Genomic DNA, 26,795 nt, shown 5'->3' with positions numbered 1-26,795 from the left:
CATCACTTCATAAAAAAAATTACAGATAATTTAAAATAAAACTAAAAGGTTAATTAAATGTAAAGTAAATATATGTTTAATAACAAACTTCTTTGAAAGAAAGAATGCAATTTTTCCACTCTTTTCAACTCAATTTATATACGAACTCTGTGCCTAGAAATACGCGACGTATTGCTGAACGGTATTACTACAGCTGCGAAGATAGTATATATGTATATATAGTACCTACGATAGTAAAATTATAGTTTTGTTATCTCGACACTGAGATCGCCGTATAATTTCGCAATAAGCGATCCTCGACAGACGGTCATCGCAGATCCGAATCGCTGCCGAAAGCGACGCATAATATTGGAGGGCGAATTTTTATCCGGATTTTCATGCATATTTTCTAACGCCTTTTCATAACGAACTATCCTTCCTTGATTTGCATATGTTCCGTGATATTTCTCATTCTGTGTGGCTCCGCGCTATCGTTAATGCGAATATTATGCCGGCATTCCGGAATGTAATTTGATCTCAGTTGATTTTCGTTTAAAATTGTGGATTGGATAGGAATTGATGATAATTTAATTATGCATTAATTCTTATGTTAATAGATTTAACGAGAGAAAGATTGAACGTATATGTCTTTAAAATCTTTGCTTGGGGCAAAATTACTTTTCAATTCGTTGCGAAGTAGCGTCGTTTAGCCAGTACATAATAATTTGTTTTCCACACCCTGCGGTTGTTTTAGACACTCAAAATTTAAATATAAAGTAACCGTCTCTAAAAAGTTTTACGTCAGTGTGCTCCGCGGAATGCATTTGCAACGATCTTTTGCGCAGAATCATCAGAGAGTCGGAATATTCTTTATTATGGAAATAAAATGGCGCGGCCGGATCGATTCGTTAAGAAAACTTACTCTGTAATTTGATACACTTCGAATATTTTACCGGCCGTCACTTTACCGCGGCATTGCAAAGTTGACGTCCGATGTAATTAGCGTCACGGCAGGCGTGAAAATCATTCAAAGAAGTCTATTCGAGACATCCATTTGCCTTTGGACACAGAAATGTAAATTTTTAAAGGAAGAAGAAATATACTAAATTAGAAGAAACAAATAAATATTTCGAATCTTGAAAATTAAAGCGTCTAAATTTATTATAAACAGAAATATCCTATAAATAGCACGAAGAGCATATTATAGATTTAAAAGTAGAAAGTGTCAAGAAAGAAAAAAGTGTAATATTACGTTCAAACTAAAAGTAAAAAAAAGCAGATCAAGTAAGAATATTACAATGCCCAAGATAAAAATACCGAAGTGTTAAGAAAAAACGTTGCGACGTCTAAGCTAAAAATAGAGAAAAGTCTTCAGCAGAAGACTCTCAAACGAGAGTATTTTTCTCAAGCAGAACCCTGGCACTTTTTCTGCCATCCGAAGCCCGCTCGCGAGAAAGGGCTCGTCGTCCCGTAATACAATCTATTTTTCGTTCTCATCTACGAAGCAAGACGACGATGGCGATGCCGGCGACGCCGACGGCGACGAACAACTCGAGATATAATTTTTCTCCGTTCGCGAGGATCATCTAGACATTTTTCATACTAAGCTTCAGCGGCCGGGTCGACCCTCGTCGTTCTCTTCGCCGCATTTACCATCCTCGCCCCGCGTCGTCGTCTCTTTCCCAGCACTTTGGCGTCGTTGTCGGGCGTTATTAAGTTTCTACGCTACCGCGCCCGTCCAAATTGCACGGAATGGAATCCCAAACAGAGCGCGAACGCCATTTCGAGCAAGAAGAATAATGCATCTAGCCGGCCGCGGAATTCGCTCGCTCGGCCGGTTCCTGTTTCTCGAGGATCTTGGCAGCCGGACAGTCTTTCGGTCCCTAAATTGTGAAAAAAGCTTGCGTAGAAACTGCTATTATGTCAACTTAACTCTTGCTTGTTAGAATTATTAGTTTCATGAAGAAATATGATATGATAAACGTGATGTAATAACAACCAACAACACGCACAAGTTTAATTATGTTTTGGAGCTGAAACCTGTAGTAATCTAGATACATAAACTATAAACTAAAAGGATTTTAGTTCATTTATTTGTAAAATATAATAAAAATTTTATCATTGAGATATTACACTCTAGATAAAAAAATCACATTTTACATAAATTAAGAATTTTCTTACGTAAAATATTCGTATGGCCAAAATTTCAGATATTCAATATAAATATGTATATTTTAATTATATTTTACAAATGAATAAAAGAACGAGGGAGCAGAGAAGTCTTTTCATTATATATACGTTTATTTACTTTATTAGAATTAGAATTGAAATATGTAACGTTCAATACTATCACGTTAATTAAACAATTAATTAAATTTCTATATTAAAATCTATATAAATTTTATCTTATTTCGAGGAAAAGTTATCATAGAAAGCTTGAGAAAGAATTACTGACTCTTCGACAAATGAATAAAAGGTATAAAATTGCATTTAATTGCTATCGATAAGGATTCGTATTATAGTCTCTGTTCGAATATAGTTGGTTGGAAGCGAACCTTCGCTGGTTCCATATGATACCGGCGAACATCCTAACCGCACACTTATCATAATTGAAATCCGATACTTTCCGCACGGATCGCAGCACGGTCGACACTCGAGAACGGCGCGGCGACTCGAGTGTTCCTCGACACGTTGTTACACGAACTTCGTCGATGGATCTATCCAATTACATTCGGAGGCGAGTGGCAGACATGTCCTCGAAAACTCTGCTAAGTCAACCAAGTATTTGATCACAAAGAATGGCCGATGAAATCGAACTCCAATATGTATTAAAAAACTTAAACGTTTCCCTTCTTGTGAGAAATCGAAAGCTCTACAAAGAACATTAAATCGTACGATAAATGGATAAATCCCGGAATTTGAAATGTAAAATCTGAACAGTCCATTAATGTCTCCATTTACTAAGGTACGATATTTCTCGATATTCGATATTACTTATACGCTCTGAATTATTCTTACGATATAAAATAATGGCACATTGTTTGCACTGAAAAAGAGTTGAAAAACATATCTCAATTTCAATGTAAAGAACTCGATTTTTTTTTTCATAAAAGACCCAAACACGATACCATCCACTGGAGGGTTGACAAGTTCTATTGTAAACGAGAAACGCTGTGACCTAATGAACGCCATATAGAAGCTGAAATTAATGGATTATTTTTTGATAAGGCAAAAGCTTGTCGTCACATATCATCGCAAAACAATGCAGTTGCAAAAACGCCGTTGGTGACGTAATCTTGCTAATTATTCTTGCAAAGCGATTTTATATTCATTGACCCGCGATATTGCGTATCGACTATCGTCGAAGTAATAATTTAATAGCGCGATATTAATCAACGTATTTCCAGCGCCGGTTAAATAACAAATAAATATTCGTTCCCTTGCCGTTTTCCCTCTTCGGCGAATTGCGTTTTTTGCGCCGCATTCATTTGCGAGATTGCAAGCAATCGTTACCGCTGGTGGACGTATTTATGATAGAATCGAATGTGCTTGAATACTATCTCTGTGGTTGAATGGAGATTCGATTTACATCACGCAACTGCCATAATGAAAAGTGACAACTTTGATACTGTTCCCATAATTAAAAATATTGTATATATATATATATATATACAATATTTTTAATTATGGGAACAGTATCAAAGTTGTCACTTTTCATTATGGCAGTTGCGTGATGTAAATCGAATCTCCATTCAACCACAGAGATAGTATTCAAGCACATTCGATATATATATATATATATATAAACGATTGTAGAATTGTAGACTCGTGGAAAGAACAGTTAAAGCTTCCGTCGAAAGGAGGGGATGATCCGCCCACTGGGTAACCTTTCTGGCAAGCTTTCTGGTGCGCCAATATCGCGTCCGCCATGTCATAGGGGTCTCAGATTACTGGGGGAAAATCTCTATTGCGGACAGGGAAAGGAATTAAAACGTGCGGCAACTGTTCTCATAGATAAAGCCATGACGGTACGACGGCACCCACATATATGGCCGGTCGTCTTTACATTGCAGATGAACCGTGAATTTTACCAACGTCCCACTTTGTGTGTGTTTTACGACGCGGTCTCATACTTCGTAATTAAGAAGGATCCGACGACGGTGAAACTTTAAAGCGGAGACGACAGCTTTATCGCGCGTACTGTTCCAAAGTGTCAACGATATACGTCCCTAAGCGTAGAAATTATAATTTTAACTCCCATTGTATGATTTTCTTCTCTACACGTGTAGATTGATATTCCTTATTTTCTTTCTTATTGGCTTTAATCCCCGTCGATGATAAATAAAATGACAGAATTGAGAAGGCTTGTATTTTTATCCTGAATAGGTCTTGAAAATCATTTCTGATTCAATTCCTATGCAGATCTGAAATGGAAATATATACTTTGTAAAATTCCGATTTATGTCCAGAGCAAAAGAATTTTTTTTTAATATTTCTCTGCGCGAAATTGAATTGAAATGAAATGTGATAAGCAGAAATTCGAAATGTGAAACAGAATTAATTTGTTTTATATTTCTCGATTTACATATAGTCTTAAGAAATAAATATAAAAAATATAATTTGTATTACTGTAGCTTTATGATTTGGACGCGGAGTAAAATATTTTCAAACTAAAATGTAGATTATCCGTTTGCATGGGAATAAAATGTGTATGAAAGAGTTTCGATTTTATTTCGATGTGTGACGCAATTTGTGTATATAGAACAATGTCAAATTATTACATATTTATATATTTAGTATATATTCAGAATAATTTCACAAGTGAGATAATTAATGTAGATTGAAGCATATATAGCTTAATGAGATGGACCAAATAAGCAGTAATACATTTACATTTAATTTGATTTTGTTTGCAGCATTTTTTTGTAGCAAGATACGAGACAAGTTTTAAAAATAAGGTACGCGTAGATTCGAAAAAAACTTTAAGATTCTGGAAGCACCAAATGTTTCGAATTAAAAGGAATTAAAGGAAACTTCCTCTCCCTCTATCTTGCTTCTTTCTTCCTTCCTTCGTTGCAGTAGTACGTGAGAACTTTCCAGCAGTTGCTTAAAATTCCCAGAGCCGCGAATAGTATTGGCATTCGATTTCACGAAAAACTCGCTCGCCTCTACTTTCGAGGCTCAGGAACCATAGCTGTAGTCTCGCGTTTGACGACTTTGGTGGTTCGTTGCATCGCGATCGGTACAAGAAGGAAAAAAACACGCAGGAGTTGAAAAGGACGAAGTGAATAGATCGGCTTCCTAAGAGAAAAGAAGAGAAGAGAGAGAATCCGTGCGGAATTTAAATTGCTTTGAGCGAATCGCCGACGTATTTGCCTTTTTTCCCATCCTCGGCACATGCCCGGCGAGTTATCGCCCGTCGTAAAACTGCCACCGGCTGATCCTTGAATTCAAAAACTATGGCACCGAGCATGCAAACATTCCTGATTATTCCACAGGTCAAGCGAAGTTAGATTAACGCTAAAATGTAGCAGTTCCGAGCAACTATATATCAAAAACCTCATTACCTTAAAAACCAGAAATGATTTTAATTTATAAACAATTTAATTCCTTGTTCCTCTGTGATATGAAACTAGTGAATTTTTAGATTCCTTATTGCTATGATTTTTACAAACTAAAGAAGATTCTTAGAGAAAACAGTAATAAAATAAAATCAGAGTACACAAGGTTCGAAAATAACCGGGTTTTATTTGTTCTTTAGACAGGTAGTAGTAAATTCGAAGCTAGATGCTTGTACTAGTCGAGGATAGCAAGTGCCCTAACAGAACCACCGAGCATGACATCACCAAGTACTATAAATTTTCTGACAATTTATAGGACGCTAACGTATCCTTGAGTCGGCATCCTCCTGGGAGCTTTCTTTCTAGAATACTACGCGAATCCCCGCTAGTAGAGAGAATTTACTTCCCAAATCCGTGCAGAATCAATTGTATGTACAACAATTTTGGTTAAAATTTTCAAAATCTAAACATTTGACAATCTTACAAGTCTATAAAGAAGATTTATATATATAAAGTAAGAAATATATGTGATAAAGAATATTAGTTTTATATAAAATATCTAAAAATATCGAAAAGATATTTCTTGTTTTTATATATTTTCTAGATTTGACTTTTCTAGATTTTGTTATCATATTTTTAATTCAAATTTAAATCTCTAGACAATATAAGTAACTAGATTATTACATTTTAAGTCTCAATCTTGAATCTATATACTGGGATTCTTGTTTTAGACTTAAGGAAATGGATTTGATTTAAACTAGACACACATTGCAGTTTCGTTTGACAGGAAAAAATAAAAAAGGTATAAATTCAAATAAGAAAAGAAATATAGATGCAAACATAAAAACAAGGCGGGTGCATCTTTACAGCTCTGCATTATTCAAACGTTGGCAAATATTTTGCTTCAATTGGAAGGTCCAACACTGGTGACACAATTCTCTCTTACTTTGCATTCGGAAAGTCGCACTAGCATCGATATTTCAGCAAGGATGTTCCCCGACTCGCAGTTCTCAGTTATTCCGTTAACGCGCGCGTCGAGACCTCATCGATAATTCAATTAAAATCTATTGCTTGCCGTCACTTGTGCCACTCGATCCGATCTATTAAATTGCTTTACTAAATCTCGGACTCGACTACGAACTTTCATCGCAAATGAATCCATCTCGAAGAGCATTCCACGACGTATCGCTGTCGTGGCGCGCGCGGTTCACAGGATGATTATGACTTGTTCCTCCCTCCCGAGAATATACGAGGAGGTCTGCAATCTGATGGTAATTCGCTATTCTTCGTTAATTCCATCTAATCATTTCGATCAGCTTAAAGCAAGAGAAGCGATAGGGCAAATGATGCAGCCATTGTTCAAGCATACTTCTTCATTTTGAAGCCACATTATAAAACTGTACTTGCATAAAACTGTTATTTTTTTCAACAAATAAACGTTTCTTAAATTATAATATTAAGAATTATGGATTTATATAGTATTTCTTTATTTTTATATATTAGCTTCATAATTAAACTTTATTATTCTGACGCAATCTCTCAATTCTTGTTTTATAAATTATCCCTATAATACATCTTATTGATTATTTAAACCAATTTTATTGTACAAGAATTTTGCATAACAATTTGTAATCTTGCATCACGTATTTTTCACAGTCGGCAGACAATTTAAAAGTCCATTTGCGCATTCTGAGAAGCGTGCAAGGAAATCCGGCAGCGGAGAATTGGAGTCTAGAAGAAGACTCTGTTTCCTAGATGCGACTTCTTGCGTCGAGGATAACGAGGTTATCCTCGAGGGAGTCGATTACATTGTCGTACATCCGTGCTCTATACATTTCCATCACCCGATTCTGACATACCATCTTGGCTTGTGCAATAACATCGGCGCTCGTTTCTTCACCGCAAATTTCCAAAACAAAAATTCATTAATATGAAATGAAGATTGTGTACACCTCCTTCTCGCTTTACAATCTTCATCCGGTATTTCCCTTACGGCTCCATTGGATAAATAAAATCGTGCAGACGTTGCGTTAGATTAAGCTACAGTTTCTTCGAGGAAAGAAGATCCTCGGACGGTATCTTTGTGAATGTTAAAAATGAATTCGATGACGCGGCGAGATTACTTCAATCCGAATCGATGACGTGGTGAGCTTTCGCTCGACCATTCAATTTAGTTTCATGCATATGGTGGGAAATGGTTTGAGAGGATGACGTCGAACGTGTGCTTATTTTCCAAACTGTAGTTATATTGATTTTTAAATATTTAGAAGTTTCATATCAAAAAGATAGAGCTCTCAAAAGACGGCAAATGTATAGATTTAAAATAATAAATCTAATTATTTAGAAATTCACAAAGTTAGAAAAATATTAATAACTTTCCGAATTTATATTTCCATTCTGTCAGATTTACATTTATAATAACATTTTTACCTTGTGAATCGATAAGCAATTATCTTAATGTTTGTACGACTTTGCAAATTTTCTTCTTCTTTTCAAAGATTAAAAGTATTTTTACGTACTCAATGAATGGCGGCGGTTTCGCTACCACCCCTCCCCAAAATGTTTGCACGAGTAATTGAAGACGATGGAAAATGTTAAGTGTCGATTGGTCGAGGCGAGGTGGAGAATATGGATTCACCGACTCACCCTTTGCGTTCCATGAACCATGTTTGCTCACTTTCGTACTTTCAGTCTTGTTTTTCAGCTCCCTTTTTCCCCATTTTTTAGCAAGAAAACGGCTGCATATCAGTGTGACGGTAAGCCTGGAATTTCTCCTCTCTGCGTAAGGGTTTGTAAACTGTCGACGGAGCAAGATACATAGCGTTACAATAAGGTAGTCCTCCCCTCCTGCTCTCCCCCGCCCACCCGCTCACCTTGTGTCGTACATGCATATCTACGTATACGTATACGAAGAATTTTGTCGAGCAGACGTGAACGAGACACAAAGTTCGCAATGTTGTGGCCGTCTTGGCGAAATAAAATCGCTTTCGCACCGTCTTCATAACTTCACGCGCGTTTTCTGTCCTTTCGGCTACGCTCGCTAGCTTTTATTTCTCGTAATATTACATTTTTATCTACTCCGCTTGAAAAACATTCAGGCATCTAAAAATTCCAAAATTCCAAAAAGCAAATATTATGATATTGAATCGCATGGGAATCAAGTAAATATACCAACCAACAAACCCGTGAAATTTTTTTTTAAATTCCACTAACTTCAAAATCCAAATATCATATTTTATTAAATGGACTGGAACTTTTATTACTACGCTGTGAATCCTGCAGCAAAAGATACTGTTTTATATATATATATTTTTTTCTATAAAAGAAATTGTAGAAATTTACTTTCTTAAGCGTTACTTTTTTCCTTTTATGTAACAAATGACATCAATTTAAAAAAGTGATATTATTATGTTCTTTTTGACAATTCTAAAGTTACAATTACAAAGAATTTATCGCGTATTCAACACAAACATCTCGAAATGTATAAAGTCAATGACCTATTTAACACCCGTTAAAATTTAAAGCGTATCTATTTAGAGATCTCAATGTTTTATTTCAGCTAATAATTTCATTTGATTTTCGGTTTTTAGATGGATAATAATGTATTAATAATTAATAAACTATTCTTAAAAAGTTCTGAATACGTATAATTTTTAATAATAATTTTCATTAATAACATAAATGTGAGTAACAATTACGATCACTTATGCTTATCATCTTCAGTACTCAGAATTCTTTTTCTCTTAATTGTGCAATTTTAATAACGTGTGTAATGGGAATTTGGAATAGTGTGCAAATCTTTAGCGTCTCTTTCAAGTAAAGAGCGGGCCGCAAAAGTAATTTCAATATTTGATCGGTTTCCGATTTTGTCACCGAAAAACAGATACCACACGTGTGATATTGACATAAGGGTAGAAACGATGCAGGTAGAACGATATATCGAATTTCGATCGATGGCTCAACGCGCGATTCCGAGTCTTATGCATTTTGGGTTGGTGCCAAAAAGAAACACGTTCCCATACCAAGAATACTCGGCATGGGAGCTGTGAAAGTTATCGCTTTATTTACATCTCGATCTCTGTCCCGCTTTTGACACTGCCAACACTCTTCAGTCATATGTGAATCAAGTTCTTGCGCCAATGTAATAATGAATTCCAGTTGAACAAAGTAGAGATGAAAATGGTCATTGCACACACACACACACACACACACACACACACATTCGCACTAATGCTTTTATTACAACTTTTTCCTGATGCTCTGTATCATAAAGTCACTTTTACGTAGAACAATCCACGTAGAAATATTTACTTTCATAATAAAATAAAAACGTTATACTTTATTTCTGATGATTCTCGTCAAACGAATGGGTCCTTTTGGAATGCCTGGCAGCTGAGTTTTATCAACTTTCTAGAATTCAAGGGCGAGCATTTTCTCGCGGAATTGCTTCAAAATGGAAGTGTCGTCCCTTTATACGTGCACACACACAACAAAGGAAGAAAAATCCTGCATCTGACATGAAATCGAAGTTATTCCCTCGCGCATATGGTGGACAATTCCTTCGTTCCCAATAAAAGAGACCCAATCGAAGAACTTGCGCTCGTTCAAGAAAATAGCACATCTTGTTACTTACGTACAATACAGCTTTGTATATCAATGGATACAATGATTACGGTGAAAAATCGCGAAAGCTTTCGTCTATTTCGGCGCTACTCTTCTAGTGAGGATGAGAGTTTGGGTTTCCTGCTCCTTCTTCGCCGTCCTCTCTCCCGCCCCGCCTTTTTACGTCCTTCCAACCCTCGGTCTCGAGGGGTGAGACGGGTGGTCGGTGTTGGCAACTGTTTTGAGCACTTAACCGAATCGGTGAGAAAGTTTTGGCTCACGTTGCGGATCTCCTCGAGCCCGTATTTGCGGGAACCAGACGAGTGTAGATCATACAAATCGCGCACTTGTGTAAATACTGTCGTCGATTGTCCTCGCGAGATCTCTGCAGTAGGAGGAGATCCTTTCCTCGTAGCCAGAACAGCGCGCGAAAAATCGCGAGACACGCCGGCTGGGACAATACTTACTCCGCTCGCAAGAAGGTGTGGCGCCGCACCATATTTCACAGTCAAACGCAGAAGCAGCGAGTACTGGCGAGTACGCGAGTTCTTAGAGTTCGCGTCCAAAATGACCAGGTCCAGTTTTCGAAGAGATAGCAAATTCTTGGTAAATAATTCAATCGAGTTGTAAAAATAATACTAATTTTATATCAAATCGGAATATCAAATCTATAAAATTTCCAAACTTGATTGGTTCACTGTCATCTAGATTGAAGATCCGTGATTCTAAGAGGTGAACTAGGAAATTTAAGAGAATAGGAAATTCAACCTCCTAATCGTAATTGCACGGCAGTTTTATACGCGAATTACTCGGCGGAGCGATTTATCGGGCAAGGGGGGAAACGACCCGCGGGGGATTCGCGATTGTGTCGAAGACGAGGGCGATCGATCACTCCGGCACCAACGCCGACTGTGGTTTGCTCGTCGATCAATCAAACGGAAGCGCTTGAGACGACGATATAATGCTTCCGCGGAATTACGGTATCTACCGCGCCACGTGAGCAGCAGGCTTCCTTGTTTTTCAAGAAGTCTATGCATTTTTTAGAAGTCACTTAATCTTCAAAAGTTAATGTCTAGTTTATCGATTCATCACAAACCTTCAAAGAACATAAATTAACTTTCGTGTTTACCGCATAAATTTAAAATAAGAACTGTTTTATTCTAATATAATATAATGACATTAGAACCTTGTTAGATTTAATCCGAAATAGTTTGAAATTATTCTGTTCAACTTTTTAGTCGGTAGTCCAGCTTTAAAAAAAATTTCAAGAAGTGCTCCTTCTTTGTACAATTTAAAAAATTGTTAAATTGTACGAGCGAAATTTATTCAACGGTTTTAGATAGAGCACCATAGAATTTTTGATAGGCATTCACGGTTAAATCCGAAAGCAGAAACTGGCATCGCACTTTCCGTCGGATGTGTGCAGAAGCTAATGCGAGAGAGTCAGCATGACGTGCTTTTCACTAGCATGTACGTGCTTGGACTTTTGCGCGAAGGAAGCAGAGAGAAAGTCGTGAAAATATTTATTTGATAATTCACGGCGTCCACCATAAAAAGAAAATCCTTATGCCCAGCCACTTTAAGTGAAGTCGTCAGAAAGCTTTGTGCGCCAAACAGTAGCACACTCAACACATAAGGATATCGTCAATTTCGCACACAAGAGCATATTAGATCACTGAAAACAGAGTTACCGAAAATACTATTCAAATTTACTTTCTTAGTGGAAAACTTTGTCGGAAAAAGATTTTAAGACGCAAACAAAAATACTATAATTCTTTTGTATATTACTTATTATTATTTATTTTTTATGTGAAAAAAAGCTTTATTTATTATTTATAAATATATTTAAAAAGATTTTACGAAATAAACTTATTGTAAATTTTGCGTTTTTCCAACAAATTTGCAAAAGTTGGAATATGACAAAAATCTAAACGGTTGACGTTATATGTGTGCGATATAATTTGTTCTCGTTACAGTTATTCGATGTTCATTCATAGTATGTGCTGCGATTTAGCGACGTTATTATTATCTGGAAGCTTTTATTTGGCGACACATGTGCGACAGGTAATCGGCACTTTAATCAGAATTTTAATATTCGACGTTGGTGTAATTAATAACTGCGCGTGTAATTAATAACTATATGCGAAGCAACAGTTCGTCCGAAAACGCGCACTCGCGCGCCACAGCCAATATGCATTATTAATAAATAACAATGGAAAATTTGCGTCATAATTAATATGATGAAATCGTCGACGAATGTGGCGTGCCGCGGAAATCCATTGATCGTAAATTTCGTAATGCAAAATTGAATTTGCAGTACAGAAAACCCGGTATCAAAGGAAAGAATCAAATAAAAAAATTGCTTGTTTACTAGTTATATAGCGAAAGCTCGATATTTATAGGAATTTGAAAATTGCAAACGTAAAATTTACAATATTTTGATATTTTTTAGAATTAATTAAATTGTGTCAAAAAGAAAATTCAATTTATTTATAACGTTACGTTTGTGTTTATTTAAGTTTTCTGAAAGCAATTTTTTTTCTAATTGTGCTGCCATTATACGAGAAAACCTAATACGTTAATCTAGACTGATATCAAAAGCATAGAAAGCATCTTTCATAATAATCTTTGGAAGAAAGAAATTGCGTGGTGATCGGTTAAACGAGTTAGGTTTTAAGAAGCTGCGTACTTTGTCGGCCGAAAGAAATTTAATTATCAGTCGCTGGAAACAATAACTACGCGGCTTCAGTCCTGCGGTAAGATGGGATAGAATCTGACCTACCGCTATTTTTCTTAAGGCGAAAAAATCAAGATCGAAGGAGCGTTCCTCGTCTGTCGTGAGGAGTTTGAAAAACTCTAAATTAATTTTTGTGCCGTGGCGTTCCCGTCGGGTGAAATTTAATTATTCTTAATTAATCCACGAAGCCCATGCACGTTACTTGGGTTACTCCGGTAAAGAGAAGAGAGAAGAGAGAGAGAGAGAGAGAGTTGGGAGGGCCGGGTTGAAGGACCTTCCCGAGAAGACGGCACGGCGGTGCGCGGCGGCGTCGCGAATGCCGAGCGACCACGTGACGTTTCGCGTGAATTATGTTGCTATTACGAGGTAAATGATTGCACCTGCGCTCCTTTCAGTTTCAGGCGGAATTATTAAGAAGGATTCATTAAGAAAGCGATTAGAACACGCTGGACAAAAAGTCGATCTGCCCTAAATTCGCAAGTAATTACTAGTGATAAGAAACACGCTACCAGTTTCGTGAAACTTGAACGTGTACGAATATGCATATAGAGGAAGTTTAGAGGGCTGAGGAATAAAGAATGTAAAGGAAAAAGTGTTCAATTTAATATTATTTAACCTAATTAATTTATTACATCTTGTAACTTTTAACATTTTTATTAGAGGCAATTAGAAGATTAAGATATTTTTTTATGCAATACTTTTTTCAGATCTTCACGAGTATTCACAAGTATAACAATTCTTCTCTACTATTCCTTATAAATATGCTTCTTCCTAAAACTCTTTTAAATGATCAAAAGAAATAAACTACTCTGTTTTACCTTTGTTAATTATTTGTAAATTATCCATTTGTGATTTTCCATCGCCAACTTGCATTACGTTGACGACTAGTTTGATCGGATCATGTGCATGATGGCAGATACGATGGAAATTGAAATCCGGAAGTACAGAAGGGATGGGGGAGAGGCGAGGTCGGAAGGGTGGAAGAGACGAATTAGTGTTCTGCTCGAGAGGTCGCGAGCGATAGCAGAGAATTATTGCTTAGCAACGAAGGACAGAATCGATGTTGCCAGTAGTGACAAGTCCGATTACGCTGCCACGGCTGCGCCGGAAATATGTTTGCGCGCTTCTGAGTTGATCGCAATCTCTGTTAATTGAATCATTGTGAGAGTGCGGTAGCTACAACTCAACACTCAATGCATCATTTAAAAAAAAAGAATAGTGGGAAATCTCGAATTATAAAGATATTACAGTACCGCAAATTGAAAAGTGAGAGAACAGAGTATATTCCAGATATGCCGATTAGAATTTGTGAGGATATTCAAAGACAAAAATCTTAACGCTGTAACTTTAACACTACAATAACTTTTAAGTAGAAAAACGTTTAATGAGTATAATCAATTAGACTACTCAAAGCACGCCGCGTGCTAAGATAATTGAGCGTTTCGATTTTTGAATATTTAAAGCTGTAAAGTGTAATTTGAGAATTTTCATATCAAGACGCCAAACATTTCCTAGAACTTTACAGACAGCTTTGCATAGAGTAAAGCGGAATTACATGTATAACACGCTTTCGCATTTTATGTCAGATATGATGAGAATGACGGGCTAGGAGAATACAAAATGAGCTTGATTTATACTACAGGCAACGCGGAGGTGCACGCGCGATCGGTAACTCCACGGATAATTAATTACTTTAGCGGCGCGAGGATGTGATCCTTTGCGCATGAAAGGATGCCATTACGCCCATTAGCTGCCGCTAATTTGCGCAAAATCATTCGGAAACTCCCCTCGCTCGCGCACGAGGCTTCACCCGGCGATACGCGGTAACCCGAATGTCTGGTTGGTAATAGCAACAATGTCTGAGAGAAATGTAGTTGTCTTTCTATTTTGGCGTCGGGAGGGAAAATTCGTCTTCCCAACAGAGAATTGTTCCCTTTAATTAAAGTAGTTTCACCCCGTTCAATTAAAATAGTTCTGCTTCAGCGCGTCACTCGCGGATATATTGCTCGTTTCGTTCTTCATCTTTAAATACTACATCCCTCTATCTAAATTGTCGAGAGGAGAACCTCACGGATCTTTCGGATCTCTCGTGCTCGAGACTTCACGATTTCAAGAAGTTATTAATTTTCCAGTAAATTTCATGTAACACAAATGATCGTCTGGCCGAGAGAATATATTTAGATTAAGAATATCTTTTTATTGTTAACCTACTTGGAGTTAATCTTATTAAAGAGAATATTATTAACAATAAAAACCTTATTTTGACAGATACAGCCAACTATTTATTTTATATGCCCACTTTTTACTATTTTTATTGTCTTTGATTTTGAGAATTAATATACTTCTCATTACAAAATTTGTGCCCTTACTAAATTATTAATTACATCGAATTAATGATATAAAAAGTGCTTCTCAGATCTTGACAAGATTTAGAGAAAATCAACATGAACTGGACACTAACAAATAGCAAGAAGATATGACAAGCGGTTTGAAGATGGAACGCGGCAATAAATCCAGCGAAGTTAACAAGTCTGTCAGACCTCACTTAGCTGCGGTATATTTTGGTTATATCGGCCGAAATAACGCAGCAGCACGGTCCATCTGGCAAACCTTAATTACCATTTATATTCCGCATTTGCGCAGCTCGTGGACGATGTAAAATTACAACGGTCCGGGGGAATCTCGGCTTTCATTAAAAGATAATTAAATCAGCAGCGAATCGATCCCCTGCTTTATCTTGCCGTCTCCTGTTCGCGGAACTTCCTGAATTATGCAGCGAAGCGAGACGAGAACGTCGACTTTAAAATTGTATCGCGAAACAGCCCAGACTTTCAGGAGGAATGGTCCTGGGTATTCTTTCTTATTATACTGCCCTTTCGAGCAGATGGCAAAGGAAATCTTTCGGAGTCGCTCAGACATTTTAATCTTTTCAGTGTAAAATTATAAATATGGCAGGCTCATATTAGTAAAAGATTTCGTTTACCTTTATTTTTCTAAAAGTAAGAGAAAAAATAATATTGTTGTTTATTATTTCCAGCTATTCTGAAAACTGAATATAATTAGTGTTATTTTCAAAATTTCTTCCACTCCTTAAACTTATTATTATACTTATTACTTATTATTAATAACAGAGTGATCTTCAAGTCTTTAATTATAATCTTATAATTGTCGAATTATTCACATATGTATGTATACTTGCCGATATAAGTATACTTGGTTGCCCAATCGCGGCGTCGTGCATAATAAATGACAGTCTCGTGCAGAGACGGTGACCTTCGTTATCCGGCGTAATTAATAAAACGACTAAACGGAGCAGCACTCCAGCGCCATTAATCACAGCGACGAGAGCTATTAGTAATGCCTTTTCGAGCCGGAAGTTGAGCGAATGCGCACTCTGCACTCGTGACGTTCTCTTTCATGAAAAGGGGAAGGATGTGCAAGGATCGTGCGATTTCCCTCGGCTTGCCACATTAAATTTCCTGTCGCTCCGTCGCAAGCTAACGCGGGTATAATGTCCTAAAGTTATTTCCGTAAATGTGCCGTGAAATATCTAAAAATTATTTTCAAAACGTTTCTCGAGTCAGTCCTTGAAATTTCCCATTCGGTTAAATTAGGGATAAAATTTTCTTTCTTTGTAAATCAGAAATTTTCGTAGCGATAGATTGCATAATGGAGTTATGTCGGTTATATCGATATTTTTGAAAATCGCTCTCGAGGCTATGAATCCCAACGAACTTGGAAAGCGAGACACTTTATCTTCCGCGCGAGACGAACAAATCATTTCCCGAGCCGTATACCTTCGCCTAAAAGGATGGAGGAGGCATTCTTTTGCTGGCGACTCGTGAATCACGAAGAGACGGCGCGGCGGGGGATCCTTATTCCAAAGTATTCTGAGAGTTGAAACAAATTCCGCGAACTTGGTGGATTCGATTATTAGTTCGCGCCTCGAAAACTCGCCGCCTTCTTCTTCTTCTTCTTCTTCTTCCGCTTCCGCCATACGTTCGATACTGGGCTTTACCTATCGTCGCCGGAATTGTGAGTGCAGGCGGCCGTGTAATTGCGAGTCTTCTAAGGAAAACGGAAACTTTCCCTACCCGAGTCAGAGGAGAAGAAGTGCCGACAACGTGCATTAACTGGATCCAAACTTTCGATCGAAATTTCCATTACGTAAGAATCCGGGGGACAATACCGCGTCGAAGGAAACGTATCCCTTTCAGGGTTGTTTGAAAATCGCACTTTCCGGGACTCGAGGACTTGTGGGAATGCGGTTCGAGAGTTACTTATACTTTGCAAGCTGTTATCAAACATGAAACTCTGGATTGTTATTATCTTTGTCGTAAATTATAATAAATAAGGTTGAAGTAATAGCAAACTGAATTATAATTTTTATTGAATTTGTTACGGTTATAAATATTTTAAAAGAAACTCGGACTTTGTACATTACAAAGTTTAAAAATTAAACAATTATAAAGATCTACAATGTACAATAAAATCACGAAAGTTGGCAAAATTTATTAAACAGTAAAGAAAGTAAAGAAAGGAATTAATACGTGCTTTTCCAACATAAATTTTTGAATCCTCGAAATATTCCCACACCTCGACAATGCAAGCAAGTAAGAATCTAAACTTACTTACTAAATACTAAGAAATTCTAGCAACTTCCTCAATTTCAGACGACAAAGGCCATGAAGGATTTACAGATCTATTAGAGTTCACACTATAATCTCGCGAAAGTTTCACGCAGTTCGTAATGGCGCAGAGATTTCAACAAGCAATTTCGTGCCACGTGTCAGTGGCGCGCGCGCGTCAGAAAAATGAGAAATATTTGATAAATCTCTTCGTGTCATTCTCTTCAGTTTCAAGCCACGGCGGCAACGTCGAACACCGTGGCAGGTACGCTGCAATATATTTCTTTGCTGTTGTGCCTCTTCATCTTCAACCCTTTTTATTGCCGTCACCTAAGCTCTTTTCCACCCTCTATCTTATATCTCTCGCCAAACTTTCTCCTTCGGCCTTTTCCTCGGCTTGAGGGAACCTTTTTATGTCTCCACGTATGTCGGCCGGAGTGAATGGTGTTTCAATAATCGTATATCATTGAATTTTCTCGGGCAAAATAGAAAATTTCGCTTTTCCCCCGCGCTCGCAAGCTGTTCCGCACGTCTCAACATCTCAAAGCCGGAAATTGAACGGTAAATGTGACCACCACCCCGTGTCGCGTCTTTAACGTAAGAAATTTTTATTAAAAAAAAAAAATATATATATATATATGGATATTTAAACGTATATTGTGCAACGTGTACCTGTCGCGTGCCTGTATGTGAGTGTGAGTGAGTGAGTGAGTGTGTGTATGTGTGTGTGTGTGTGTGCGTGTGTGTGTGTGTGTTCCGATATATAATAACAAAGATAAAAATTATCAAAGATAATGAAATCCATAAAGATAATAAGGTATCTCAGATGAAAAACAAAAACGGAACTACAGCGAACGCTTTCTTTGTAAAAGAAATGTTTTCTTTGTAAAAGAAATTTTCCAATTACGTCATTTCGACTTTAGTAATTACACATCACGCAGGTTCTAATCTCCGACCTATTTGGAACGTTCCGCGTGTCTCCTCGACGAGACGTTGGTCCAGCTCAATAACTTGCACAATCCTGAGAAAGTTCAGTTTCCGACCATCCACGCGAGCCGCCGCCGGCGCCGCTATATTGGGATCGCGCGCGGAGGTCAATGACATCTATTCCCAGCCGCCATAATTCACAAGGCCTTCCCCCAACTCTGCGAAAAGTTCCCTCAAACTTAGATTAGCGATTCAATTTGGGCCGCCAGTGAATCATCTTAAAAATCGTTTTTTAATCGGGACACTCTGTAACGAACAAAACGTCCTTGCCCTGCCGAGCGGCTTTTCCTGGCCTCAGGCTTTTCCCCCGCATTTCCCGCCCTTCCGTTTACCTCCAACTACTCATAGATTTCCGCGCCATTCGTTCAACGCTGCTAGCTCGACGACCAGTAAGGATTACTTCATCTGCTAATGCCCATCTAAAATTCCGTTTTTTCGAGAGAGTTGACGGATTGGACTCATTATGTATATCCACGCGCAAGAATAATTTATTCGCTAAAAATCCATTTTTAATAATGCCGACATAAAACGACAATTGTTACATTTTTGTCACATCAAAAGAAAATAGAAGATAAATTATTTTATTTTCCAATCATTTCTTTCGATACAAGTCAATCTACATTCTACAATCTCCAAAACATTTTTGATAAATTTTATTACTCAAATATTCTAAATTAATTCAAAACTTTTTTGAAAAAAATTTCCGATTTTCTTTTATTATTATGAAAAATCCTGAAGAGATAGAATTTTATACGTTACAAAAGCAAATGTAATTTTGTAAAATAGCGTTACGAAGTTCTTCCCTCGAGATAGTGTCGAGTGCATCGTCTCTAGCTGTGACTTCGAAAGAGCAGAGAACGTATGCCCGGCGTGTAAAAAAGTTTCGATAGTTGATCGATCGGTTTGACTACATTTCCTTTCAGTACAGTTCGATAACGTCTCGTGTACGAAGAAAGAGATGTCTAATATACATTTTAAACTCACAATCAGTGCATATCTTATCTGTCTTTAGGAAGACGTTATTTTTTGAGTTTGAAAGAAAGCTTTAATTAGTTACCCAAAAGATTACTTTCAATAATTAAACACTCTTGTGTAAATATGAAGAAGGCAGCTTAATGTGTCGTTACATAGAGATTCTTTTACTTCTAAGAAATCATCATCAGCTATTTTATAGCATTCGAGCTATCTAAAATTTATATGTAAATATGTTAATGGAGAATTTATATATATTTAAATTTTTATTTATGGCAGGTGATGTCGACGTAATCGCGCGTGATTACAAAGTTGCTCGTGCGATTGAATCGCTAGAGGGTTTATACGTTCACTCACCCATGGCAGGTGCGTAGATGTTCAGATAGAGGCAGTCCTCGCTCTGGTTACGCAGATGAGGCAGCAGTCTCTTCAGATACTCTAGTCTTCCCTTAGGCATTCGCTCGAGCGCTTCCTGCTCGTTTGCGATGTCCGGCAGCTTTTGGGGGCAGACTGGACCCACCGAGTCCGATAATCTGCAGAGGAAATCGGAAATCGTTCGTGCGTTACAACGAACTGAACGGTCAAAGTTTCGCTTGAAATACGCGTCGCCATGTTCAATAAGGACGAACATCGTCGATGAGAATATATTTGGGTGCGCATATATATTAAACTACAAGGTGTCTTAACCTTGTTGTATATGGTATCACATTTAAATTTATGTCTTAAAATGATAGTTTTTTCTTTACTAATTTCTTTAATTAATTAATTATATAATAATATTTTCTTATCAATTCTTGTCTAATAAAATTAAATCGATTCATCATCGCTACTACTTTTCGTTGAGAAATTAAAAATTTGTTGGTAGTTAATTGTAAGCGGACTTGGTAATAGCAATATAACGTCGGCATTTGAAAGATTTTCCAAGGAACATCTTGGCATAATTTTAGAATGTTGTATATCCTGCGATATTCTCAGACACTTCGAGTTAGGAAGACTGCGCGGCATCCAAAGTATTTCGAGAAGATCGTGCTTGTTATATAAAATTGGAAAGTATCTCCTTTTAACTGAAAGGAGATCATGACTGCGATCGACTTGGCGTACGAAAATAAAAATTGATTAGCCTTGATACAACTTTCTGCATAGCTTACTGTAAACTTGTTCACGATTGGGAAAACTTCGTAGTTTCGATAAACGATATTCATAGCAATTCATTTATTCAGAACGGGATGTAGGTAAACAGAAATCGCAAATGTAACATTCTCGTTGATTCTCCCGCTGCAATATTTCATTTCAAATCAGAGTTTAGTTGTAGTTGTACGTTAGAATCAAATTTGTGTGTGTGTCATATATGTTTTCTTGAAAAAAACTCTCGACAGCCAATTTTCAAAATTAGCTTTACGAGATATAATTACGCCCAATTAAAATTAAACTTTCAATACTGTCAAAAACTCTGCGTTAATTTTATTCGTAACAATATAATTTTCACGAGTACATCACGAAAAATTAAAACTCGTTGAACGATATTGGTTGAAAGAAGATAACATTTTACCTGACTCCTTCCCAAGGATTCGGTGCTCTCGTTGGGGAAAAGCGGTTGCTGCCGACCGGCGGTCTGGCGTAGGGTATACCGAGGTACACGTCGATCGGCTTGAGGAACTTGGCATACTCGAAAGACCTCGTGACGCCCTGCACCTCGCCGTAGCGCGTCTGGACGATCCGTGGGTTGAGTTTGCTCTTGATGGAGAGTGAGAGAGCGGGCGGCGCGACCAGGCAAACGAGGATCAGGAAGAGTTCCATCTTGCCACCCTCCCCTCGCCTCGCCCGCGCTACCGCGACTGATCGCGCCCGACACTATCTATGGATCACCTCCGCGTCCCGCAACGATCGTCTCTCATTTAGCGCTTGCACGATTAATTACGACACCGTCGAGTCTTCCCCATCCCGATGGGCTTCTCTGAAAATATTACATACATATGGCGGCTCCATAGATCAGTGATTATAAATTACCTACGCGTACTAAATATTGTAATTTTTCATTGTTTCTATTTTTTAAATTAATTTTTTATATCATTACTTATTTACAGTATTCTGCTTTTACTTCAATTTTATCAATGCGAAACTGTTGTAAACCTCACAATAGCTCCAATTTATATAAATAGTATAAAAACAAACTTTACGATAGAAAATAACTGATTTATTAAAAAATCTATTTTTTAAACGTTAAATTTTAATATTAATATTTTAGTGCAACAAATATTATTATACATTAAATCTGCTCTCAATATTCTAAATGAAAAACTGACAGAAAGTGGAAGTTAATTAGACAATAGTAAGCAGTAGGTACAATGATATAAGTAAGAAGACAAAACGGTGCGCTCGTAATATCAGTCCATAATAATAATTATTATTAATTAATATCAACTTGAAATTGTTGGAGCAAGCAATGTTTAAACAAATGAAGTCGCACTTTATTACAATCCGCGAATTATTTCGCACGCGATTGCTCGCTCGATCGCATCAATTAATTTTGTGTTTTTGTTAGTTTTAATTTCCAGGACGTGGCGGTTTTCGTTGCTGGTTTGGTGGCGTATTTATTTAACGTGCCCGTTCAATTAACTATATCAATATTTAATTAATACGCGCCGCGGTTACATCGATTCTATTGGAAAATGACAATGATATTCAGAAAAAAAGAAAAAAGAACGAATACTCGAGTACACATCTCAGTGCGGTGGGTAATCGATATTCCGAGGGTGGTTTCTCCAAGGATGCACGATAGTAACGACACCTCCTTTACGTCATCTTCGATTATTAGCGAATTCTAATCTTACGACAGAAAGTTTCATCTCTGCGTCTCTTTGATAAAAGATAAAGTAAAATGGCCGAAGGGAATAGCTGATAAGAGCTGAAGGCAATGGATAAGCGTGAGAAGGGGAAAGTTTCAAATTCGATAAACGCGAGGAAATACTTTCTATAGACATCGTACGTTCGCTATATTTTCACAGAATCAAGTATCTTGAAGTGAATTAATTATCTCTGTTTAATATTTCTACATCTTTAAATAAATATTCACTCTAGTGTATTTAATGTTTACTATTAAATATTATTATTTAGTATCTCATTAATATCTAGAAATGTTATGTATAATAAAATTAAAAATATATAAACAGTAATAAGATCTATTTTAAGTAGTAAGTAACTTTAAGTAGTATTTATGTTAAGTAGTAAGATAAATCAAAAAGTGAACAGTTTGAAAGATAACTTCAAATTTTATGCTTCCATTATAAGAATATATAAAGCAAGGAATGATTTTAAAATACTGCCAGAAGAATTTTAAAAATGTGTAAAAAATCTATCAAAGAGAGGAGAGAGAGAGAGAGAGAGAGAGAGAGAATGTGTATCAGCCATTAGAAAATACAAAGGAAATTAATATAACTCAAATATGTTAAAAACTTAAAATATTTCCGCATTTTATCAGTGGAATTTTTGGCACTATCATAACGTCATGGCGTTTTGGTATACATAAAGAATGTAAATCAAAAAATTAATCACGTCTCGATGCGATTATCGAGTCTTGAATTCACATTACGCGATAAGATTACGGAGACTTGAAGTTTCCATGAGCGGATAGAGAAGAAACATATATACAATGTATATAATATATATAATATACATATATATATATATATATATATATACATATATATGTACGAACGGTTGCAGAGAAGAGAGGTAGGGCTGGGGGTCGAGAGAAGTGCTGGAAAGGGTAGGGGATAAGTGAGTGCACTCGTACGTGGAGCCATTATGGAAATCAGTACTTATCGGCCTGGAGAGGAGAAGGAAATTCAACGTTGTGTAACGATGCCACGTTTTCCTCGTGATCCACGTGGCGGGGAAAAAGGAGATAAGCTGTTTCGGTCCCGTCACTCGCCCCGATAATTTCTCTTCCTTATCAACGATACCTTCTTGCCGCGGAATCTATCTCGTCGATTTACGAATATCAAAAGCAACGCGAAAAGTTTTATCAAAAAGTAGAATTAAAAATAATATTAAAAAGTTCGAACTTAATTGCTTACTCTGACATATATGTAAAAATTTATTTTAAAATAAAAATTTAAAAACATTTAGAAAAAGATTAACCTTTCAACTTTGCATCAAAGTTGTCAGTTAAAACAGTAATAACAGCGTTCATTAATAACTCGATAATTAATAACTAATAATTAGATTAACAACTCTCTTATGTTTTTACAAGAGAGTTTTGTAATTAATATAATAATTTAATATAATAATTTGTGTAATAATTAAAAATCTTACCATTTATGTGAGGCATGACTTTGATTAGTCCTTTCACTTTCCTGAGACTCTCGAATTATTGAACGATGTCAATGTGGGCTTAATCCAGAACGTCTTTTAACATATTTTTTGATAAATTCAATATTAACAAGAATAATTAATTGAAATTTACTTTCTTAAATTAATTATTAAAAAAAATTAGTCTTTATTGTTACAACTCTTATCGTGTCTCTCAAATGCGCATTTCTTAAATCAAAATTCTCGAACATTTTATATTCCTTCGTCTTGTTATTTACTATATACTTTGTGCAACCGCGAAAACTTTCTTTTCTAGTAATTAATCAAATTTTGAATGTTAAGTTCCATAAAAGTTACGGACGTTGCTCGCAGTGTTCTGAAACATAAAAAAAATGCACACAATTAATTTTTGCAATTATATTTTACAAGGAATTTTTTAAAAATATTTTCAATTTTATTTAAATTTTTAAACTATAATAATATTACTTGTTTGCTCATTTATAATTGTACAGAAATGTTTACATAATATAATAAGATTAAAATATCTAATAATAATACATTTATTAAAAGCAAATATGCATATGTATGTATATATACATATAATGTATAAGCATTAAGCATGTATATGTACACGCATATATGTATATAACGCATATAACTCAATGAGTAATAATTAGATTGTACTATACTTGGCTATATTATTATTTACAAAGAGCAAGAGAAATTTATATGACGCTTGGCTATATTATTAACATCAGATTATGATAATCATATAGCAGCCAACTAGATTACTAAATCAGGTCATTAATAAATTGTCAAATCAGCTGAGGATATTGTATATAGAATTGAATGACTCATTATCGCTCTTTGTTAATAATTAGCTAATTAATTTTCAAATAGAATCGACAGATGGCTTGCGATTCAAAATCAAAGCACAATTACATACACATATACATATTTAAGATAAAGTCATAAAGATTCAACATTTTAGAAAATGTTCCATATTTTATTCTGATACATTTGACATAGAATATCTTGTAAAATAATCATTTTGCAATTACTTTTTATATTCATACACACAAAGATAAATTGATTAGCAAAAATATGTAATTCGTTAAATAATGTGCACACAATTAGAATAATTAAGAAAACTAAATTATACAAAAACACTTATATAAATGTTGATATTTTTTTAAAAATGCATACTCTAAAGAAATTGTAGAATTTAAGAAGCAATAACTAGAAGCAACGTTAATTTGTAGAATTTATTTTTGCATTTTTGTTTCATAAACAATATATTCTCTCTCTTTCTCATTTTTTTCTTAACTGTAAGTCCAATTACTTTTTGCTATTTAATTAATTTACAAATTATTCGAATTTTTTTGTAAATTGAATTTCAATTTACTTTAATTAATTCACTGTATATCAGCCCATACACACACCTTACATTGTCAATTATTATTATTTACTCTGTTAAATCTCTTCTCTACTTTTTTTTCTATTTTCTTCACTCTTTCTCACTCTCTCTCGTCTTTATAATTCATTCTTATGTACTTGCTCTTTCTCTCTCATCTCGTCTACTTTTTTCTCCATGTATATTGTAACGTACTGGGATTAAATGGGCTAAACCCAACATTTAATTAGACAAGAAAAGGGGATGAAGAAAATAAGAAGAAAAAATCTGCGGAATCTTTCTCAAATTTTTCAAATTAATGAAAATTGAAATTGACGTGATAAAACTTTAATAAAAATTAATGAAATATAAATAAAAACAAAATTTAATAATTTAATAATTGTATGTCAATATTTAATTATACATATTTATTTAAATTTTTGTAGAATATTACTTCAAAATTTCTAATAATTCTTTAAGCATATATTATTATATTTATAATATGTTAAATACATTATTACAAAAGTACCTGTAATATTTTATTGAATTTACATTTACAGAGATATATTTTACATATTAATAAACTATAACTATAAATAAATTCATACAAATTAAAAATATTTTTAATTTAGTTTTTCGTGAAAATAATTTTTTTTATTTTAAAATGTAGAGATTATATACCATGTCCGCGGTCAATTACAAAAGCTAATCTTAATTTTTCATCTTATCGTGCCATTGCACCTTACGACCTTACGATGCCATTATAACGCAAATTCGTTGTAGCGTGGATTCTCAGGTGAAAGTCACGTCGAGAAAAGAAAAGACAAGATTGAGATCTGATTACACCAAGAAACTATCTTTGAAAGAGTCAACCCTTTCCATAGGGCTACTACTGATTATTTTAGCGATAGTGCGGAATGCCGTTATCGTCTAGACGGTACTGGTGAACAATTATTACTACTTGGCAAACTGAAATAGTCTGGTCGGCGGATACCGGTTGCCAACTTCAGCGACAAACATAAACGCGACTACCGGCATAAGTCGAGGTCTTGGACCATGCACTGTCCTGCAGATTCGTTCAGCATCCCGAGTAACTATATTCCAAGCAACGAATAATGGATACACTATGTAACATCGTAGTTAACGACACATTTGCTAGTTAATATGGGCGAGAACAAAACGATAAACGTGAATACGATAAGATTTCTGAGAGCTTGGATCTTCGGGATTTAATCTTATCACTTGCGAAACTGCATTAATTTAATAACTTGGTAACTTTGCTTCGAAATAGCTCAACAATTCTACATCTTAATGTTAATAAAATATAAGAATACAGGGGATTAACTATAAAACAGCTTAAGAATTTGTAAGCAAGGTCTTTCATTCTCAAAGCGGATTATTGGATGTAAGGACTTTTTTGTTTGGATTAATTTCTTAAGAGATTCTCGTCTCGTTACATTTTTGCGGATTAGGTTAATGAGATTGTGAGGATCCTCATTTTCAGAGTAGTGTATATATATATATATATATATATATATATATATATATAGAGAGAGAGAGAGAGAGAGAGAGAGAGAGGAAAAGAGGAAAATATCTAAAATTTTATAGTTCATTAAAGTGGTTAT

General features: G+C 35.7%; 2 protein-coding genes across 5 annotated transcripts in view; both read right to left on the bottom strand.

Annotated features, from left to right (window-relative positions):
- Positions 1-26,795, bottom strand: part of LOC105457401 (neuroligin-4, Y-linked-like) — a 189,118-nt gene that overhangs the window by 123,396 nt on the left and 38,927 nt on the right. The window contains exons 2-4 of the mRNA XM_011702041.1: positions 23,781-24,153; positions 21,016-21,420; positions 19,824-19,999 (exon numbers count right to left, since the gene is read on the bottom strand). Of these exons, the coding sequence (XP_011700343.1) occupies positions 19,824-19,999; positions 21,016-21,263 (424 nt within the window). The 5' untranslated portion in view covers positions 21,264-21,420; positions 23,781-24,153. The remainder of the gene's footprint in view (positions 1-19,823; positions 20,000-21,015; positions 21,421-23,780; positions 24,154-26,795) is intronic.
- On the bottom strand, positions 7,021-15,638 carry LOC105457398. Of its 4 annotated transcripts, none has more exons than XM_011702039.1 (4): positions 15,499-15,638; positions 8,414-8,642; positions 8,187-8,337; positions 7,021-7,777 (listed from the first exon to the last, which is right to left on the bottom strand). In XM_011702039.1, the coding sequence occupies exons 2-4, from the start codon at positions 8,540-8,542 to the stop codon at positions 7,665-7,667; spliced, it is 393 nt and encodes a 130-aa protein (XP_011700341.1). In that variant the 5' UTR covers positions 8,543-8,642; positions 15,499-15,638; the 3' UTR covers positions 7,021-7,664. The 4 variants fall into 4 exon arrangements, with proteins under 4 accessions (XP_011700341.1, XP_011700342.1, XP_011700340.1 ...); XM_011702040.1 differs by having other exon boundaries at positions 7,021-7,619; XM_011702038.1 differs by lacking the exon at positions 7,021-7,777 and adding an exon at positions 8,716-8,816 and having other exon boundaries at positions 7,932-8,337.

Source organism: Wasmannia auropunctata, unplaced genomic scaffold (assembly GCF_000956235.1).
Source record: "Wasmannia auropunctata unplaced genomic scaffold, wasmannia.A_1.0 LD335244.1, whole genome shotgun sequence".
In the NCBI taxonomy this organism is placed as follows: domain Eukaryota; kingdom Metazoa; phylum Arthropoda; class Insecta; order Hymenoptera; family Formicidae; genus Wasmannia; species Wasmannia auropunctata.
Note: the sequence above shows the minus strand (reverse complement) of the source record. Positions and strands in the feature narration are given on the sequence as shown.